Source organism: Bubalus bubalis, chromosome 14, assembly GCF_019923935.1.
Source record: "Bubalus bubalis isolate 160015118507 breed Murrah chromosome 14, NDDB_SH_1, whole genome shotgun sequence".
In the NCBI taxonomy this organism is placed as follows: domain Eukaryota; kingdom Metazoa; phylum Chordata; class Mammalia; order Artiodactyla; family Bovidae; genus Bubalus; species Bubalus bubalis.
This window is the reverse complement of record NC_059170.1, coordinates 31,280,236-31,300,604: the sequence shown is the minus strand read 5'-3', so window position 1 is coordinate 31,300,604 and position 20,369 is coordinate 31,280,236. Positions and strand designations below refer to the sequence as shown.

The window sequence follows — 20,369 nt, the reverse complement described above, 5'->3', positions numbered from 1 at the left end:
AGACAGGTTTGCATTGAGGTAGAATGACTTAGTGAGCGTTTGATTTGTAATGGTTCAACATTAGACATATAATGAATGCAATTCAGCACATTAACAAAATAATGGAGAAATTCATACGAATCTCTCAATTATATGCACATATGCATTCCATAAAATTTGGCATCCATTCATAATTAAACTTTTTTTTCTTAGAAAATTAGGAATAGAAGGATGCCTATAAAACCAAACATGACACTTAATGTTAAAAGTTTGCTTTTCATGACGAGGAATGAAATGAAACTGCCCACTAACACTACTTCTATTTAACTTTGTATTGAAGGCACCAATGGTGTATTTAGGAAAGAAAAGGAAAGAACAGAAATAAGGATTGGAAATGAAGAAATAACACTGATGATAACACAGATGACAATATCAACTTAAGAAAATCCAAGATAATCTGTGGACAAAGTATTACTATGTGTGAGTTAAACTTGACCCCTCACATCATATATAAAAATTAAAGTATCTTCTTGATTTGGGGATAGGTGAAGATTTCTTAAAAAGGATACAAGAAACACTAACCATAAAGAAAAGATTGATAACTTAGACTACATTTAACTAAGAAATTCCAGTTATCAAAAAATCCCTTAGTGAGAGTGAGCAGGAAAGGGTGGAAGAAGTGGTAGGAGGACCTGAGTCCATCGGAGAGGTGAATGCCCACATCAATCAGGACTCTCACTTTGGGGGTCTTCTTATGAACACCAGACTTCAAAGTAGCTGGCTTCAAGGTGGCTCATTCCCTTCTGTCACCTGAAGTCTGTTGTCACTGCCTGCTGGAATGGCAGCAGAGGAAGGAAGCTCGTGGGTGTCTGTGCAAAGCTGTGGACAGGGAGGGGAAGTTAGTCAGACCAGGAGTAGGAGTAAGGAGTCTCTGAGAATCACTGAAGAGCCTGGCTCTTCTAGAGCCGGGGCACAAAGACACTGTGTATGATCTGTGAACTTCTTTCCATCTGGAGAAGTCATCTTAGGGAAGAGACAAGAGATTTGGGGGCCCATTTGAAACACCTCAACTATGTATAATGCTTGTCTCATTCTAAGCAGACCATGTGGTGGGGGAAAAAGACCTTAGAGGTTACTCTGGCAAACAACTAAATTTATATTCAAGGGCATGAGGTTTTACTGTTTTAGCTTTCACATTTATGTCCACAGTTCATCTTAATTGATTTTTGCGAATGCTGTGTTAATAGAGGTCAAGTTCCATCTTTTCATATAATATCTGATTGACCCAAAGTCATTTATTGAAAAGACCAGCCTTTCTGCATTGTACGTCAGTTTCCATTTTTCTGGGAGATTTTTCTCTTTTTTTTGGTTGCACCATGTGGCTTGTGAGATGATAGATCCCTGACCAGGAATTGAACTCAGACCACAGCAGTGAAAGCTCTGAATCCTAACCACTGGACTGCCAAAGAGTTCCCTGGGAGATTTTTCTTTTTGGAAGAAACTAAGGGCCCCTCCAATATGGGCAGGGATGGCAAGAGGAGGATGTTTAGCAAAACAGTCAGCGTCAGGGCTGGTCAAAGCTGCAGTCGGACTTCCCTGGAGTCGGTGAGGCCTGTTCACAGTGGGTCCCGTCTGAGCCAAGTACAGCCCCAGAGGCTGCTGGAGGATACAGAACACAGCAGCCTGGTTCTGCTGGGAAACAAATGGGAAGGACAGGGAGGATTTCCTGGGAGATGCCCTTTCTCTAAAGGTCAAGTGACCAACAATGCGACCCCCATCTTATTCCCACCCCATCAGCCCTGTGGGAAAAAAAAGCCTGGTGGTGGGCTGATGCTGAGAAGGATCCCTTTGTCATCTGGCATCTTGGTACCTCTACCAGAAACAGCCTGAGCAGAGTTTGTGTCATCCGGTCTCAGGACAGGGAGGACCTGCAGATGATGAAAAATTCATAAACTGACTTCAACGATGAAAAACCAACTTCCTCGTCCACTGCTGGACTGCCTAGGGCCACCTCCGGTGCACACGGTCATTCCTTGTGCAGAGCCCCTCATCTTTGCCTCTTCAGTGTGCACCTGTCTGACTCCGTCTGCCAGCACTGCATCTCTCTGCCTGAGAGCTTCCTTTAGCTTCTGGGGCCTGCTGTCACCCTAGAAGTTCCAGGAAGGTGCTGCTCTCCTCTCACTGCCCCCAGAAGCTTCCGACCACTGACTGATGCTTGCTCCTTGACCCTCAGGTGGGAAATCTGAGGCATGTGTTTTACACGGTTTCCCAGAGTTCTCTGGTGGGACTAAGCCTCAGATAACTCGCAGAAGTGACTTGCTTACACACACACAGTATTGGGCTTCCTTGCCTCCCCTGCCTCCCTTCCTCTGTCTCTCACTATTGCTCCCTGAGATTACACCCCAAATAAACCCTCCAAGACCAAATCTTTGTCTCACACTCTGCTCCTGGGGGAATCCGCGTGAAGACAACCCCCATTCCAGGTGCATGATGCCACCCTAACCAATATGAACATAGGCACAGGGTTAGAACTTTCGCCACTGGCCTGTTGCGTCCAGCACTTCCAGGCGTCAATCCTTGAGAACCAGTCTTGTCTTGTCTACAAAGCCTCAGGACTGTCGCTAGAATAGGACCTGGCTATATGCTAGCATTTGTTGGGCAGTGGGGTCTCCATAGAGATTTATGTAAGATCAAGACTGAACTTCTGTCACTAGTTTAACATCACCCTGACTCAGGATGGCTGGACAAACTTTATTTTCTTGGGCTCCAAAATCATGGTGGGCGGTGGCTGCATCCACGAATTTAAAAGACACCTGCTCCTTGGAAGAAAAGCTATGACAAATCTAGAGAGCATTTTAAAAAGCAGAGACATCACTTTGTCAACAATGGTCCTTATAGTCAAAGCTATGGTTGTCCCAGGAGCCATGTACAGATGTGTGAGTTGGACTATTAAGAAGGCTGAGCACTGAAAAATTGATGCTTTTGAACTGTGGTGTTGGAGAAGACTCTTGAGAGTCCCTTCGACTGCAAGGAGATCAAACCAATCAATCCTCAAGGAAATCAGTCCTGAATGTTCATTGGACGGACTGATGCTAAAGCTGAATCTCCAATAATACTTTGGCCACTTGATGCGATGAACTGACTCATTTGAAAAGAACTTGATGCTGGGAAAGATCAAAGGCGGGAGGAGAAGGGGGAAGACAGAGGATGAGATGGTTGGATGGCGTCACTGTCTTGATGGACATGAGTTTGAGCAAACTCTGGGAGATAGTGAAGGACAGGGAAGCCTGGCATGCTGCAGTCCAAGAGATTGTAGAGTCGGATACGTCTGAGCACCTGAACAACAGGATGGCTGGAGCTATGGAGAATGGAGTACCTTTCAACTAGAGAATGCTGGAAGTCCAGAGACATGTTCTGACTGTGAGACCCAGAAAAAAAATGCCTTTGTTGCTTTGCTAGAAGTGCTGCAGACCCAGATGCAGGCCAAGACTTGCTTGCAGGCTTGTCTCGTACTGATCCATGACTCATGGTCCAGATTCACTCACTCACTAATTTATCAGCTACAAAAAGGCTTGGTATGATTATTTGCCAAATATGGTTAATAGTTGTCATCTCAAGGGACAGCCCTGACTAGAGACTGTGTTAAAAAGGATTTTATGACCCTGGTGGTTCTGTGGAATAGTAGAACTGTTGGTTATACATGTCCATGTCCCCTCAGACTCACTGTTTCAGAATTTGTTTACAACATCCTACAACAAAGCCTACTGGTGGCTTTTTCCCTGCAGGAGGGACAGGCAGGCCGGAAGTGTCAGAGTTAATCTCCTAGGAGCAGCCTCTAGGCAGTGACAGATGAGGGCTGGAGGATCAATATCCAAGATCCTCGGCCCTGTGGGTGAGAAAACTCAGATGTGCTCTACACTGTCTTCCAGAGTCCTGCAGCAGGGAACCTGTCCCAGGTTCTGCCTCTAGGGGTACCAAAACCAAGATACGTGAAAAAGAAAATTGTGTCAGTCAGCCTAAGCTGCCAGGACAAAATACCATAGACTAGGTAGCTTAAACAAAGAAATGTATTTTCTCATGGATCTGGAAGTTAGAAGTCCCAGATCAAGGTGCAAGCTGATTCGATTCCTGGTGAGGACTCCTCCTGACTTGTGGGTGGCTGCCTCCTGGCTGTGTCCTCACACAGTGGAGAGAGCTCTGGAGTCCCTTCCTCTTCACAAAAGGTCACCAGTTTTATCAGATTAGGGTCCCACTCTTATGACCTCATGTAACCTTAATCACCTGCTTAAAGGTCCTATCTCCAAATACAGCCACAAAGGTGGAGGGGTTTGGGTTTCGTGTACGAATTTTGAGAGCACACAGTTCAGTATAGAGCAAATATCATAAGTAATTGGCTCTGCCTGCTATGAATGAGGGAGTGGGAAGTGTCTTTAACGACTGACTGGCTGCACCGAGCAGCTTGTGGGATCTCAATTTCCTGAAACTGGACCCCCAGCAGTGGAGGAAGTGCAGGGTCTTAACCACTTGACCCTCAAGGAATTCCCCGGTGTGGGCAGCATAGACTCAAACTGTGGCTTGGGCACAGTTGTGAGATCTATGAGGACAAATACCACATCTTATTTACACCAGCCACAGCACCTGACCCATTCCAGGAACCAGAGCTACCTCTACTCAGTAATAACCTGTAAGATCAGCATGCAGCAGGTAATCAGCTTGGGAGGGCCCTGGATTGTAGAAGCTGCTCAAAGCCTGCATGGAACAGGGTGTGGCTGCCAGGCTTTGGGGCTCTGCAACACAGGCTGAAGGCAGGAACCGAGTGGAGGCCAGGCAAGCACTAAGAAGGCAGGATGACCCAAGGCTAACCCATCATGGGCCCAGGTGAGATGAACCCCAAGGATTGGCAGGAACACAAGAGAAGTGGAGGCCTCTGAGGGACAGGGCCAGCCCATCTGCCTTGGCAAGTGTATTTGTCCAGAGGCCTGCAGGGTGCAGGCTTATTTGCTGGGGAAAGACAGAGTTTCCAGAGGCCAGAGTCAAGGAGTGCTGTCAGGAGAGAGAAGGAAGCCTGAAGCCTGGAGCTGGACCCTGGGCTCTGTGGACAGTGCCTTAAAAAAGTGGCTCCCAGTGTCATAGAGGCAGACCTTTGGGGTCTAGGGAACACTGGTCGCGGGAGGAGGGGGGCAACTGGGATTCATCCTATGAGTTGGGTGAAGGAGCCTGGGAATCTTGCCTTTCTAACCACCTCTCTTCCCAAACTCTGGGACAGGAGAACTGGCAAGTGCCTAGACCTGGGGAGGAGGGAAGAGGTTAGGGGTGTTAGGCAGCCCTAGGAGCAAAGTTTCCCCATCCAGAGGCCTCCAGTCAGGAAAGACTTCACTTCTGAGCCTCTGTACATTGGGGTAGTATTTAGTTTGCTCTGTTCTGGTTCCCAGCAATGTCCTTCTGACAACCTCCCCTCCAACCCGCTTTGGTCCCGGTCAGACAGCTGGGGGACTGATTCCTCAGTCCCCAGAATGTGTTCCCAGTCAGTGCTGAGACCACGTCCTGGGTCTTCAGGCTGCTGGCTTCCCACCCCTCCAGGGCCCCCCCTACACAGTACCCGAGAGCATATATTGGGCAGGGAATACTTGTCAGTTGAACTCTGATGCTATTGAAAAAGTCCAAGGTATAAGAAGGCTGCTCAGGGGCATTTTAGAGCTGCAGAGTGAAGCAGACCCATGCCAAGGAAGCAGACAGAGAGGCCAGGTGGCTAGCTGCATTTGTGTTTATTGTTTTTTTCCAACCTCAGCAGAACATGAGGCCAGGGGCAGCTGGACCCATGGTTCTATTGGGCCAGCTAAAGTCATCTGTGTGGAGGGCCAGAGTCCATGAGACATTCACTGAGGGCAAGATCAACCAATCCAAGGGGCCTGGCACCTCCTCTTCTGTGTCCTTCATGCCCAAAGCCCCCTCTGGGATTCATGATGCGGCAAGAATGAGTGAGCAGGTCCCAAGGAGTGGGGCAGCCATGGGATCAAGTAGCTGTCAGAAGCTCCATGGGAGCCTAGCCAGTCTGCTGGGCACCACCCCTTGCCCCAGAGAGAACTGGGATGCTGGGATGGTTGAGATGGTCAGATACAAACAGGACCTTCCCAGGCCACCTCTCCCTGAGCTCTTTCCCACAGTCCCCATCCTGCTCGTATCACCAGATGTCCTTGGTCTGTACAAGGTCCATCTCTTTCAGAGGAACTGACCCAGCAAGTAAGGTCAGGCATCCCAGCACCTCCCTAGGATGCTCTCCTAACAAGAGCATCAGCACAGTGCTGGGGCTTCCAACAAGCCCCAAGAAAAGGGAGGTGAGAGAAGCCTGTAGGACTGAAGTGCCCTTGAGCACAGGGAGGAAGGCCTCTCCCTGTTCAAGGTTGTGGGTTGAGGTCTGCCTGCAGCCCTGGCCCTGCATCTGTCTGTGCCGTCATCCAGAGCATGGGTGTGAATCCTGGAGGGACCACTAGTCCGAGCTCAGTGGGGGCAACACCTGTAGACCTGGTGGGGAAAGGAAAAGATGAAGATCCTGGAGGAAGGCTGGCCACAAGGCGACGGAAAGCCACTTCTCTCTTCTTGTTTAGCCTGGGCCACTGGGTTTTGTGGTTCTGACAACTGTCTAGATGGGCCCTGGAGAGGGAGACCTGGACCTCAACTCCCCATCCCTGCTAAAGTCTTTTGGAGAGAGCCCACCCAAGGGCCGGGGGGTGGTGGTGGTGGGGGGAAGGCAAGACCCAGCCAGAAACCTACCGTAATTAGGAGTATGCCAGGCCTTGAAGTCCCCGAGCTGGAGAGTGAAACTTGTCAGAATCTTCAAAAGGCTGGTCTACAGTAACCAAGGAGGGGAGCCATAAGCCATGTGTAGCCTGCACCCCTCTCGATTGGAAGCAGCAGGCACTTTTTCAGTGCAGAGCTATCAAGAGCCTTGAAGGTAGTCAGCCGCCCCCACTCCTAGCCTGGGCCCAGCACTGCAGACAGTTAGGTGAGGTGTGTCCCCCAGACCTCTTGAGAGGTGTAGCCTCAAGCCCTTGCTCCCCTAGTTTCTTCAGTCAAGACAGACGACTCAGGGTCGTCTTCTTCCCAGCATGTCTCCTTCAGAGGGCCTCTCTCACGGTGAGGAAGCGGACAGCCATGTATCAGGATGGGAAAGGACACAGGGCAGCCTCCAGAAGTGCTGATACCTAATGCAGTGATGGCAGCAAGTCTTCCTCCCACATCCCACGAAATTCACCCCTTCCATCACTCTTGCCTCTGCCTAAACCCCTCGCTATGGTTTGCTGCAAGAGAAACTGGTGGTTCTCTGTCCTTTCTATTCCCTGCATTTTAAGCTTCAAACACACTTAAAAATTATCCAAAAATTGGAAATAAGGACAAACATGACCATGTTCTACCTCAAATCATCCTAGAGCATCATCTAACAAGCCCACCCCAAGAGTCATCTTATCCGAGGGGATGCAACTCTTTTTGACTTGCTATATACATTACTGGTTAGAGCCCAGGCTTTGTTAAGTTGGATGTTGACTTGGAAGAGATTGATAAATGGTACATAAATTATTTCACTAATGGACTGTGGGAGGGGTGACCTGGTCTCAATTCCCTATCTATAAAACGGGGAAGGCAAAGCCAGGCTAAAGTTTATCTAAGGTCAGCCTCCCTCCATTCAGTGAGTGACCAGGTCTCTCATGATGGTGTATGCTACCCTCCGGTGGACACAGGGAGGTACAGGTCAAAGGCATGCAGTCCACGCTAGGGTTCCTCCAGCTGTGGATTGGGTCTTAATCTGGGCTCAACTGGATGGGGGAGAGGCCCTGGAGTGGTTTCCAGACCTTTTCTGACTAGTATCTGAGTCTTCTTGATGGTCCAGAGTGAAACCATCCCAAGCTATGAGGCCCAGGGAAGAGGGTCCAGATAGGCCTCCTTGGACCCCTGCAGAGCTTCCTTCTCTGGACCCCCCAGGGAGAACTGGGCAACTGGCTTGAAGCTCTTGTGAGATATGGATGGAGTGGGCCCCGCAAGCCCAGCTGCTCCACCAGGTAGGTCCCAGCGAGGCAGCACAGAGCACTCACCTGGAAGCCCCTCTCCGTGGGTTCTGGGGCAGGCCTGGGGTGGGGAGCTGGGTGGGCGCAGCACGGGGGCAAAAGCGCTCCTCTGTTTGACAGCGGAGATCATGTGGACAGGCGAGAAGGAGAAGACGCTGGTGGTAGGGGCAGCCGCCGGGAGGGACATGGAGGAGGCAGAGGCCAGCGGGGGGCTAGAGGGCATGACTCCGGGGCGGGGCGGGGAGGGACAGGCGCAGCAGGGAAGGCAGTGGGAGACACGACAGAGAGACAGCACCAGAGTGAGCAGCCTGGTTGCTGTCCTGGCACGAGCAGTATGCCCTGTGTGGGCTGCTGAACTGGGTGCCAGGCTCAGCCCTCAGTGGGAGGCCATGAAGGTTTTGGGGGGACCTCTGGAGGCAGCCTGAGAACCTCTAGGGTTATGGGCTAGCACTTGCTGTTTGGGGCCGGGGGAATCTAGAGCCCCTTTCTCTTAGGGTTGGAGATGATAAGACCAGAAGAGGTTAAAAAAGAAAGAAAGCAAGCAAAATCAGAACATCCAATGAAACCAAATACAGAGAGGTGTCCATAAAGATAGGAATGAAGATGAGATGGAACAAGTTAGGATTCCTGCTGAAAATCACTGGGATTCTGAGACACTCAGAAATACTGATGGGCCCTGGGGCATCAAAGTTAGTCAAAGGTCAGGGTTCACAGCAGAGCTGGGGCAGGTGGTCAGGGTGAAGTTTGGGGGGTTCACATAGGCTCCTGTTATAAAGCCCCTCTGTCCAGGATCACAGCTCACACAAGAACCCTAACTCCCCCTAACAAATATGTTCCCCTTACCAATTACATTCTCTTTGACCCCAACACTTTGTTCTCTTCCAGCTTAATGCCAGTCCTCATCATCTTCAGCCCTGGTCCTAGAGGCCTCCTCCATCTCCTCCTTCCAGCTCGTTAATTTTAAGGAAATGTACAAAAATCCACATTCTCAGATCTTCCTGTTCTCTAACCCCCTGACCTCCACAGCTGTGGCTTGTTCTCCTGGGAATAACCAGGGAGCCTCCCACACAGAGCCTTTGTCTGCCCCTCCTTCTTCTGCCTCACTTCTTCTCTTGGGGCTCCTGCCCAGGTCATTTCTGGATTCCTCTTTCTACATCCTCATCTGAACCAAATTCCCCACCTCTCTTTTCCAAACACCAATAGGACTGTGATTTGAGTGTTGTTCAAGCAGCAGGCAATGGGGTGAGGGTGCGGGTTTCCTGAAAGAAACCAGTAGCCTGAGAAAACTGCTTTTGGCATTTAGAAAACACTCTCATCCCCATCCCCCACCTCCTACTTTGGAACAGCGATGCCTTCAACAGCTGTCCCTATTCCAAATGTGCTCAGCCCCATGGATCATCTTTAAGACAATGCTGACTGCTAGCTAATGAGGCCCAGGGAACTCTATGGAGGGCTTGCCATGAATGGCAGAAATGTACTATATCTTTCAAGGCCCAGAGCTCACAGCTGCATTTTGCAGCTTGGGTAGTACTGGGAGTTGTGGGTCAGTCCAGAGCTGCTGGTGGCTGAAGCAGAAGGCAGAGAAGAGGTCTAAGCAGACAACTTCTGGCAGGGACAGTTCCGGATGTCATTATAGGCACGCCCTGGCAAACTCACACACCCACTGGAGTGCCACCACAAAGCATGCACAAGGGGAGTGGATGGGGACTGGACAGGACACTACTAGATGGGACTGGAGTGGGGTGTGATGCTGGAGTAGGGCATAAGCAGCTAGGATTCCCTTGACCTCTTGGCTGAATGGGAAGACTCCAGGCAGTTGCCTTTGGCCCTCTGGGGCACTTTGTTCCTCCACTGTTGACTGATTGTACTCCGTGTGTGATGGATAAGAGGGGCTGGTGTTCCAAATTCCACCAGCTTTGATCTGGGGGGAACCCTGAGACAGGTGGTAAGAGTTCTGTGCAGAACTGAAGCAAAGTGGGAGCACTGTAGCCTAGCTAGAGCAAAGAGGAGACAGGAGTCTTGGTGGGGACACCAGAGGGTCATGGTTTATGTAGACATCAGCACAGGGGGCTTCTGGTCCCAGATACTGAGCCCAGGCCAAAGGCAGAGCCCCAGAATCCAACTCACAGCCAAAAAGAGAAGTACCGAGGATGTAGGCCATGGCAAGGAAGTCTAGGCAGGTGCCAGATACGTTCGTCTTCAGAAATAGCAAACAAAAGACAGGGGATAAGCTAAGGAAAGGCAGGAAAAGCCACACAACCAGCTCCTTCTTGGCCGGCTTTCCCATTCTTCTGGCACAGCAGTATCTCCCAGGAATCAAGGTGCATGCTCTCTTACAATTGCTGGGCAAGCTCCTTGAAGGTGAGCAAGGGTGGAGCTATCCCCCAAGTCAGGTGCTTTACAAAGTTAAGTGCTTCATACATGTCTGCTGAATAGCTAAGGTATAGGAACCTGTAGACAGGCTCTTTTGGAACTTAGTGTTGGAAGGAGGGAGTTGAGGGCCATGCATGGTAAAAGCATAAATGCCCTCTGCTCATCTACCCAGCTCTGAGCTGCACACCCTAAGAAACCATACAGAAGATGGTTAGTGCCCACAGCTAGTGCTGGGATGCAAAGTCACTGCACTCTTTCTCAATTGTGTCCAAGCCCTTTATGTACACTTGCACATTCAGGTCTGAGAACAAACCTTAAGCAACAGATGATACTGATCCTGTTTTACAGAGAAAACTGAAGTAACTTGCTGAATGTCAGCTCCTCATTTCAACAAATGCTGAATCCAGGTGTCTGACTATACAGAATTCTCTTGCTCTGCACAACCAGATTGTGGGAGCTACCTCTTCCCTCCTCAAGCCCCCGCGTCTCCTGGGGGCCGTGGGGCCAGGTGGACACCTATTTTTCTTGCGTCCTGAGTTTCCTCAGGCTTCCGGCAGGGGGCACCAGCCCTCCTCCTGAAGCCCTGGCATACAAAGGGAAGGCCGGCGGTCCACTAGATTTAAGGAGGATACCCTGGTGTTAAAGCTCATTTCAGCAGGAGGGAAAAGCTAGAACAGATGTGCACAACTGCGGTCAGCAAAGAGATAAAGGTGCGAGAAGTGCCCTGGCCCCAAGGTGGCGGAGTGGGTCTCCAAAGGCAGAGAGAGGTCGCACACAGGAGGGCAAGGCCAGGGTCGACGCTCAACGGACAGGTGCCGGGAATTCCTCCTCCCAACCCCATAGGCTAGGAGGGGGCCGAGCTGAGCCTCATTCTGCTCCCCGGGGCCTGGTCCGTCCCCCCACCCCCCGGGCAGGGGACACTCACTGGCGAAGGGTGAGGTGGCCGTGGAGCCATTGAGGAAGCTGGGGGACCCGGGCACACCGAGGCCGGTCACGCCCGGGGCCCCGTAGCCGCCGAGGCCAGCTCCGAGGCTGCCGCCGTAGCCGCTCTGCTGTGAGCCGGGGCTGGGCGCGAACCCGCGCGGGGACGCGCTGCCACAGCTGCGCGCATACCCTGCGGGAGAGCGGCCGTCAGTGGCGCGCGCCCGCAGGGAAGGGGCCTCCGGGCGGCGGCGGACGCACCTGGCTCCGGCCCCGGCGTGGCGTCCCCGACGGCGATGGCCAGCGGACTGCTGAAGGCGTTGATGCCCACGACGGCAGGGTGCGGGTGGCTGGGCGCCAGGGGTCCTAGCGGCGCTGGCGCGCGGGGGGCGCTGTACAGAGCCTCAGCCACATCCGCCGCGCGCTTCAGGAGGAGCTCCTGCGAAGACAAGAGCGGGCACGGCCGGGGCAGCAGCGGGCGCCGGGAGGCGGGCAGCACCGGGCCCAGCGCGAGGAGGCGGGCGGAGGTGCCATACCTGGTTGCCGCTGGGCACTCCGTACAGGGCCTCTGCCAAGTCGGCCGCCCGCTTCAGCAACACTTCCTGGGGGCAGGGGAGGAGACAGCGGACGGAGGGGCGGCCCCGGGCGGGGGTGGCGGTGGTGCAGGGGGCCCGGAGCTACCTCTTCCCTCCCTATCCCCCCTCCGGCCACCGGCCACCGTCCTCCCTGCCTCGCCCTTTTGAGTACCTTGGGCAGCCTCTCGGGGTCTCCGGGGTGTCTGGGAATAACTTTCTGCAGCCTCTGGAATCCGTAGTCAATGGTGGGCTCATTCAGGGCTGGGGAAAGGGGCGGTGTTTGCAGGACGCCCCTCCCCGCATAGCGCCTACCAGTAAGCAGTCCCCAAGCCTGGATGCAGAACCCCTCCTCCGAGCCCAGCCCAGGCCTCTGGGAAAACTCCAGGCACGTGGGTCAGCAAGGTTCGGGAAATTTCCTCAGTTCCTTTCGTGCTCATTGATTCAACAAATGTTTACTGAGCCAGGCCCTGTGCCAGCTGCTTGGCATTAATACACATGCACTATAGGATGTCATTTGTGATTTGAAAAAAGACAACTGTATAAATATTAACTTAAGTACTCCTAGGGACAAGACTGGAGAGTTTTGTCTGCAGCTTTTGTCTGAGCTTATAAGAAGTAAACTATTTATCATAAAAAGATAAAAAAAAAAACACGCAACAATCTCCATTTATCACCGCTCTGGTGGACTCTCAGCGGCGCCTGACGGTTAGGGGTACGCCTGTGCCCCAGGAATGGGCTGGCCCACACCCAGAGCTCTGGGGTGGATGCTGCAGCCTCCTGACCAGGCTTCCAAGACCTCTTCCCTCTTCCCCTCCCATCCCCCTTCTCTGGTCTGGTGGAGACCTATCTCACCAGCCTTAAAGCCCTACCTCCTTCTCCACTTCAAACTCTACATTTAGTGAATTTCCTTTTTTGATGTTGTTTAGTTGCTAAAGTTGTGTCGGACTCTTTGGCGAGCCCATGGGCTGTAGCCCACCAGGCTTCTCTGTCGGTGGGATTTCCCAGGCAAGAATACCTGAGTGGGTTGCCATTTCCTTCTCCAGGGGATCTTCCCGACCCAGGGATAGAACCCATGTCTCCTGTATTGGCAGATAGATTCTTTACTGCTGAGCCACCAGGGAAGCCCATCTTAAGGCACTCCTTCAAGTGTCTTCGTACTTGCCATCCCTTCTCCTGGGACACCTTTTCCTCCTCACCTCTACCTCCTTATTCACCTCTCTGGTCCCAGCTTAGCAGTTTAGCCTACACTCCCACCTGGAGGTTTTCTCTGACCATCTACCAGCTCCTCCACTGTGTAACTCTACCAGCCCATGTGGTGTTCCCTGCTTGTCCCCTCTCACTCTTATATTGGAGCTCCCCAGTAAGCAGTAAGTAGGGTGCCTCTTGAAGGGCTCAGTGAATATCTCTTGGGTGGGATGGGGGATTGGGGAGAAGTGCTGGAAGGTGGCAGTGGAGAGCATACTGGCCAGGGGTCAAATAGAGCCAGGAGGGGGGATGAAGCCACATCTTCAGGAGTGGCCTACACGCCTGTCTTCTGTTAACTTTTTGCCCTGGCTTCATGCAAGGTATGTGTGTGTGTTTGTGTGCATGCAGAATGAAGCCTGGGGTGGCTTGGGGGAACCAGGAGAACCAGGAAGATTTGGGAAGCAGCAAGTTATCTGGGGGCATCTTTTTTTTTTTAACTTTTTATTTTGCTTTGCAGTATGGAAGGGGATGACAGAGGATGAGACAGTTGGACGGCATCACCAACTGAAAGGACATGGGTTTGGGTGGACTCCAGGAGTTGGTGATGGACAGGGAGGCCTGGAGTGCTGCGGTTCATGGGGTTGCAAAGAGTCGGACATGACTGAGTGACTGAACTGAACTGAATAGCCAATTAACAATGTTGTGGTAGTTTCAGGTGGATAGCAAAGGGACTCAGCCATACATTTACATGTATCCATTCTGCCTTTTAGGGGGGCATCTTTGAAATAAATCTCCCATGGAGATGTTCTAGACACTGGGGAGTGCAGAAGGTAAAGCGGGTGCGGGGAGTTGCTCTGGTGGAGGCCAGGGAGGGAAACAGAAGTGAGGGAAAGAAAGTCTAGAGAGGAGGTGTCCTGGGGTGTGGGGTGAGCACCAGCAGGGGCTTAGGGGGTCTGGCCGCCTGGTCACACCACAGCGATTTGCCGACTCCCTTACCAGGGCTAGTGTGTGTGACGTGGGGCTCCTTCCCGCAACCCTGGGCCTCCCCTCACCCACGTGACTCCTTACCTGTGTAGACAAAGCGTCCTGGGGCTCCCTTGCAAAACTGCTTGGATTTGTAGGACAGGGTCACCTCCACCACCCCAGGGATGTGCCGTGGGGGCGTCTGAACCCGTATGGCATGGGGCGTGATGAGCTGCGAGGGGAGAAGGGAGGCCTGCGGGTTCTGACCCGGTGAGGGCAGGGTCCAGCCCCAGGCTGGGAGGGAGACTGGCGGGAGTGGCCCACCTCACTCCACACGAGCACGTTCCCAAACACGACCTGTAACCCGTCGAAGAAGTTGTCGCCGATGACAATGACGGTGGCGCCGCCTGTGGTCCAGCCCTCCCCAGGACTGATGGCCTTGATGCAGGGGGTGGCAGCTGGGAGGCAGGAGAGGAGCCAGGTCAGGGGCCCACGCCAAGGTGGGGACTGGGGCTAGCTGGGCCTGGGGCAGTAGGGTGTGGGCTGGGGGGTCCTGACCTTCGGAGGGGTCCAGGCGGCGTGCCCTGCGGCCATGCTTGGAGTTGTTGTGCACAAACATGTTGTCTGACACAGCCAGCACATGTCCATCCACGCTCACTGTTGTGGACACCACCACCTGTGGGGAGAGCCAAGGCCAGCCTGGCTGGGGCTCCCGGTAAGGGACTGCTGGGGGGCACTGGCAACTTGAGGCTGGTGGCTGGATACTGTAACTGTAGTTCAGAGTCACTGGCATGAGGAAGAGCTTCAGCCCCTCTGGGGCTGAGCTGGTGGAAGGGGGACCGACTGGATCAGGTGACCCTCTCACATACACAATCTCTGGCTGCCCAGGGGAACGGACCCCCAGGAGCTAGAAAAATCAAAAGCCCTGAAAAAAAAGCCTCTGACTCCTTGGGCAGAGTGGCTACTGCTTCTGCACTCACACGCACCACAGGCTGTATCCCTGGGGCGCCAAGTCAGGAATGGGTCTTAGGCAAGTGCGAGTGAGCATTTTGATGGGGGAGAGGGGCATCAGCTTGAGAACCCGTGCAGAAGCCCCTACCCTTGGGAGGAAATTGGGGCTACCTCCTTCTTCCCTCTACCCTTCACTGGGAGGGGTGTGCAGGTTGGGGATGTGCTAAGGGCAGCTGCTCTCTGCTTCACGCTATGCAAATTAGCTGGGTCGTTAATCATGTAAAAATGTCACAATTAGCATCTCCTTAAGTGGGACTCTAATGAAGCCTCCCTTGGCAGCCAGAGGAAGTGGAGACAGAGCTGCCCCACCCCCAGCAGGCGCCAGGCTCCAAAACATGGGTCTTCGCAGAGATCAGCCCCTGGGGCCTTAGGGTGGCAGGGTCACATCATGCCCGCCACCCCCCCATCCCAGCAGGAAAGGGCAGGTTTGCAGGGGAGAACCCTCTCCTCAGACCCACCTGGAAGCGGCGCATGTCTCGGGGATTCCCCGCGTTCTTTAGGCAATTCTGGTTGCATTTGAGGAAGAACTTGAGGAAGAACCTGAAACAGTGTGGTGGGTGGGCTCAAGGGTCTGGGGGTTCTAGAAACAGATGGAGATCCAACTGCTTTCTGCCACGCCGCCTCCCAGCAGGGCAACTTCCCCTCTGCCTGCTCACACAAGGCACACCCCCCACATTCCCATCCTAAGCTCCATATGCACAGGGTACATGTCACACATCCAGAAGACCTATCCCAACAACAACTTCACTGTCCAGAAAATCTCCCACCTCCACAGTCTATAGATTACATAGTGCTTAATTATCTCACAAAGTATATACTCATCACATCTATACACAGTATGTTCATCCTAGAGAACACATCCATTATATATATATACCAAATATACTTAGTACTCATGAATTATTATATACTCTATATGTAGCAGGTACTCCCACTTACCTGTAAACTTATCCCACATCATGTATATTTGTCATAGTATATGCTCATCACTGGAGAAGGAAATGGCAACCCACTCCAGTATTCTTGCCTGGAGAATTCTGTGGACAGAGGAGCCTGTTGGGCTACAGTCCATGGGGTCACAAAGGGTGGGACACGACTGAATGACTGAGCACAGCACATGCTCATCACATACATAGTGCGTTTGTATCACATAGCATGTCCTTCCCCTAGAGTGTACCTATCAGTCTGGAGATGTTACTCATCATGAACAGTAAATATACTATATGTACTCTGTATATTGGAGAAGGAAATGGTACCCCACTCCATTATCCTTGTCTGGAGAATCCCACGGACAGAGGAGACTTGTGGGCTACAGTCCATATGGTCGCAAAGAGTCGGACATGACTGAAGTGACGTGGCACGCATGCACACTGGATATGCCTTATATACTACTACTCACGAGATACAGCCATCACACATAAAGTAGACCTATCGCACTTCACAGAAGCATATATAATATGCACTCTACATCAGCCTGGACCCATGATGCGCATGTGGTATGCTAATCACATACAGTCTATATCATCATGCACAGCGTATGTCCATCCTACACTGTATTTGCACTGAAGGAACATGAGTATATACATGAGTACACCATTTTTGTTGTATGTGATTTCCCAGAATAGTCGCTGCAGACATTGTACTGTCATCACGTGTAGCAGATTCCCCCTTCCTTCTTCACCAGCACATCCCCCCAACAAATTCCCCTCACAACAGACCCTCTGTCCCACTACATCCCCAGCAAACAGATCTCCCTCACACCCATTCTATATCCCTTATGTGTATGCTTAGTCTCTCAGTCGTGTCTGACTCTTTGCAACCCCGTGGATAGCCTCCCAGGCTCCTCTGTCCATGGGGATTCTCCAGGCAAGAATACTGGAGTGGGTTGCCATGCCCTTCTCCAGGGGATCTTCCTCACTCAGGGATCAAACCCAGGTCTCCTGCATCGCAGGCAGATTCTTTACCATCTTAGCCACCAGGGAAGCCCTATATTCCTTATACACACAGCAAACACTACACAGAGCATATAGTCAGCATATACACGTGGTGTACCTGCCAGACACACTGTACAGATACACTGTGGATACCTTCTTTTGCACATACAGTAATTAGAAAAAAGCACAGTATATACAGGGATGTGACTGACTGTTTTTTTAGATAAACACATGAGAACTTGATCCTTCTTTCAGGCAGTTGATGGGGATGGTGAGACCTTCTCTTCCCCCGCCCACTCTCCATGAGGTAACCATGGATAATACTCTGGTTTTGTACTGTTAGTAAACTCAGGATACTATCAGTCATCTGCCTTCACCCCTGCAGGACTCTGTGAGCATCCGGGGAGTTGCTCTTTACAAACTGTAGTATTCTGGGCTACAGTCTCTGGGGGTCCCAGTACAAAGCATAGCCTCCTGGGCTGCTCTATGAGCTGAGCTACTCCAGTCAGCTGCCTCAGTTGATCAGCCCCCTGGTTTTGAACTCCAGATGTGTACACCCATTTAGCTCATCAGAGTTGCCTCCAAACTCTATGAGCATGAAATCAGATTTGTAGCAGGCTCTAAAAGCCTAGTCCCCAAAGTGGAAGTCCCCAAGTCCTGGGAGGGGTGGGCACCACCCCTGGATAGAGGTGTCCCCAGGGGCCACCCCTCAGTGGAAGGTGGCAGCAGTCGCTTTCCTGGAGATGTGTCTCCCCTCCCACCTCTGAGCCCTTAGCCCCTGTCATGTTCCCCCACACAATGGGTCACCTTCTGGGAACCTCTTTAGTTCTCTTTCCATTAGAGCCGTTCCACCAGCACACATCTGCATCCATAGTGGACACCACCCAAAGAACACTTTCATGTAGTGTAGACCTTCTGAACACCCCCGTAGAGCATTCTGAGGTGCAGTCACCTCCTGTGACCCTGAACAGTGCATACCCCACAGGATACCCTGTAGCATAGACAGCTTATATGGCCCCCCAATTGTAGTCACTACAGTGTAGATCCCCTATATGCCATAGTAATAACTCCCTAGACCCCTGTGAGGGCCCTGTGGTGTATAGCCCTATACCCACAGTAGTTATGTTATACATGCCCCACATTTACATGACATAGAGTGTAGACACCCTAGTCACACGTGGTGCAGACCATTTCATTTAAACTCCATATCCATGTGCTTAGGTCTTTACACAGAGCTAGAAGGAGGAGGACAAGACACTGGATAGGACTCAGTCTGTCCTAAAGTGGATTAATGCTAGCCCTTGGACATCACTGAAGACTCAACAAGCACGGGACACACTTCCCTTATATCCGCACACGTGCCCTGGACACCCCACCCCACTCCCAAACCCGCAGAACTCTGGGATGCAGCTGGAGATGAAGACTTCCCAGGTGCTGCCTCACTGTGTGGCCTGGGGTAAATCTTCTCACATTTCTGGGATCCTTCCTCATCCATGAGCCAGGAGAGAAGCAACTGATGCTTGCTGAGGTCCCTTCTGATCCCGCCTTCATTTCAGCCTCCCAAAGCCTCAGGCTGCTGCTTCCTGAAGGATCCTGGCTCCCCCTGGGAGGCTCCCTCATCGACCTCTTCCATAACCCTTGCCTGGAAGGTCTCATACCCTCTCCCTTCCCTGTACAAGTTGCATCTGTCCTTTGGATCCACGCCAATTCCCAGTCTCTGTCTGGCCAACCTCTTCTGGCCCTTTTAGGCTACAGAGACCACCCCTCCCTGAGAACCCCAAGACTCTGCTGGTACCTCCATCTTTGCAGGCCTTTCCTGGGACATCTCAGTTTCTGAACCCCTGGTTGGCATCATCTGTAGGGTAGTACTGAATAAAAAGCAACCACACAAGGCCTAGGCTCTCTGTTGGGGGTACTGAGGCCAGTCCCCCTTTTCTTTCTTCCTGAACCTCTAGCTCAGAGCTGCACACAGTCGATGCCATCAGTGGTGGAGAGGCCGACGTCTCACCCACCGCCATCTGGTAGTTGCTGAGGCTGTGTCCAGACACCACCCATCCAGTCAGAGGCCAAGCTGATGCTAACATTGCAGATAGCCTGCGGCTCTACCAGGGATGTTAAGCAAAATCATCTACGACTTGGAAATAAGGCAAAAAGATGACAGTGAGTTCTTTCCAAGTCATCCTGGAACAGTGGTTTTCAAAGTGTGGTGCCCAGACCAGCAGCATCAGCATCACCCGAGAACACGCTAGAAATGCAGAATCTCAGGCTCCACCTGAGACTCACTGAACCAGACACTCTTGAGGTGGGACTTAGCCATTTGTGTTTTCATAAATCCTCAGGTAATTCTGGTGCACCCTAGGGTTTGAGAATGACTGCTTTAGAGCGGCACTATCCAGTACGGCCACCACCAGCCCTCAGGGGGCACTGAGCACTTGAGATACGGTTAGTCTCAATTGCGGTGGGCTCTAAGTATAGAATACACGCTGGATTCCAAACAATCAGAAAAAAAGGAATGTAACAACATCTCATTAGTAATGTTTTGGTATTGATTACATGTTGAGATAATATTTTGGATATCTTGAGTTAAATAAAATCTATGATCACAATTAATTTTACCAGTTTTTGTTTTTTAAAATGTGGCTACTAGAAAATTTTAAATGACAAATGTATAATGGCTTATATCATATTTATATTACACAGTGTTTTTCCAGACTATTATGTTAACAGAGCCACCTAAGAATTAGCTGATTCTCTAGGGGAAAAAAACTTTGACTCATATTTGCTATTAATTGGGGCCAGACTCTGTTAATTTAGGTGCTAATTTGCAGAAAACTGATGAGGTGCAAAATCATTTTTGTTGGGAGAAATAAATAACTTCTGCTTGGTAGAGAAATGAGCCCTAAAGATTACAATTTTATTGTTCTATGGACATTAACTAGTTTTGTGTCTAACTTGGCAATCTTATTCAAGTATTTTTCACATAATCTGTTTTTTCTCCCTCTCTCTCTCCTCAACTCTTTCCTCAATGGTCTATATCCATCCTCTTAGCCTTTGAACCAGCCTTGTCATCCTGCTGGTTCTTCCATCAATAAGTTACAGAAAACTTCAACGCATCCTGAGTAATAATTTATATGAGAATCATATTTCTAACATATTGAATATTATGCTTTAACAAGGGTGACTAGCACCCAAAGGGTCCTGTCCTCCATGGTTAGTCTCAGGAATTCTGTAGCACAGGGCCTGGAGTCGGGGGGGCTGTTCTAGTCTAGAGAACCAGAAGTAGTGCCCAGATGTGTCTCTATCCTCTCAACAGTACCTGGCTACCTTCAGCCTTGGAAAGGTGTCTCTGGGCCCCTCTTTCCCCACCC

General features: G+C 51.4%; 1 protein-coding gene across 13 annotated transcripts in view; it reads right to left on the bottom strand.

Moving 5' to 3' along the window:
* Positions 1-299: 299 nt before the first annotated feature.
* The window catches only part of EBF4 (EBF family member 4), a 61,634-nt gene continuing 41,564 nt past the window's right edge, over positions 300-20,369 (bottom strand). For 2 of the 13 annotated variants that reach the window (XM_045162691.1, XM_045162693.1), the window contains exons 8-18: positions 15,526-15,607; positions 14,615-14,732; positions 14,381-14,514; positions 14,162-14,288; positions 12,081-12,169; positions 11,870-11,935; positions 11,595-11,772; positions 11,338-11,526; positions 8,067-8,264; positions 6,751-6,826; positions 5,726-6,501 (exon numbers count right to left, since the gene is read on the bottom strand). In XM_045162691.1, coding sequence (XP_045018626.1) covers positions 6,756-6,826; positions 8,067-8,264; positions 11,338-11,526; positions 11,595-11,772; positions 11,870-11,935; positions 12,081-12,169; positions 14,162-14,288; positions 14,381-14,514; positions 14,615-14,732; positions 15,526-15,607 — 1,252 coding nt within the window. In that variant the 3' untranslated portion in view covers positions 5,726-6,501; positions 6,751-6,755. The other 11 variants (XM_025263942.3, XM_025263943.3, XM_045162692.1 and 8 more) reach the window with 10 other exon arrangements.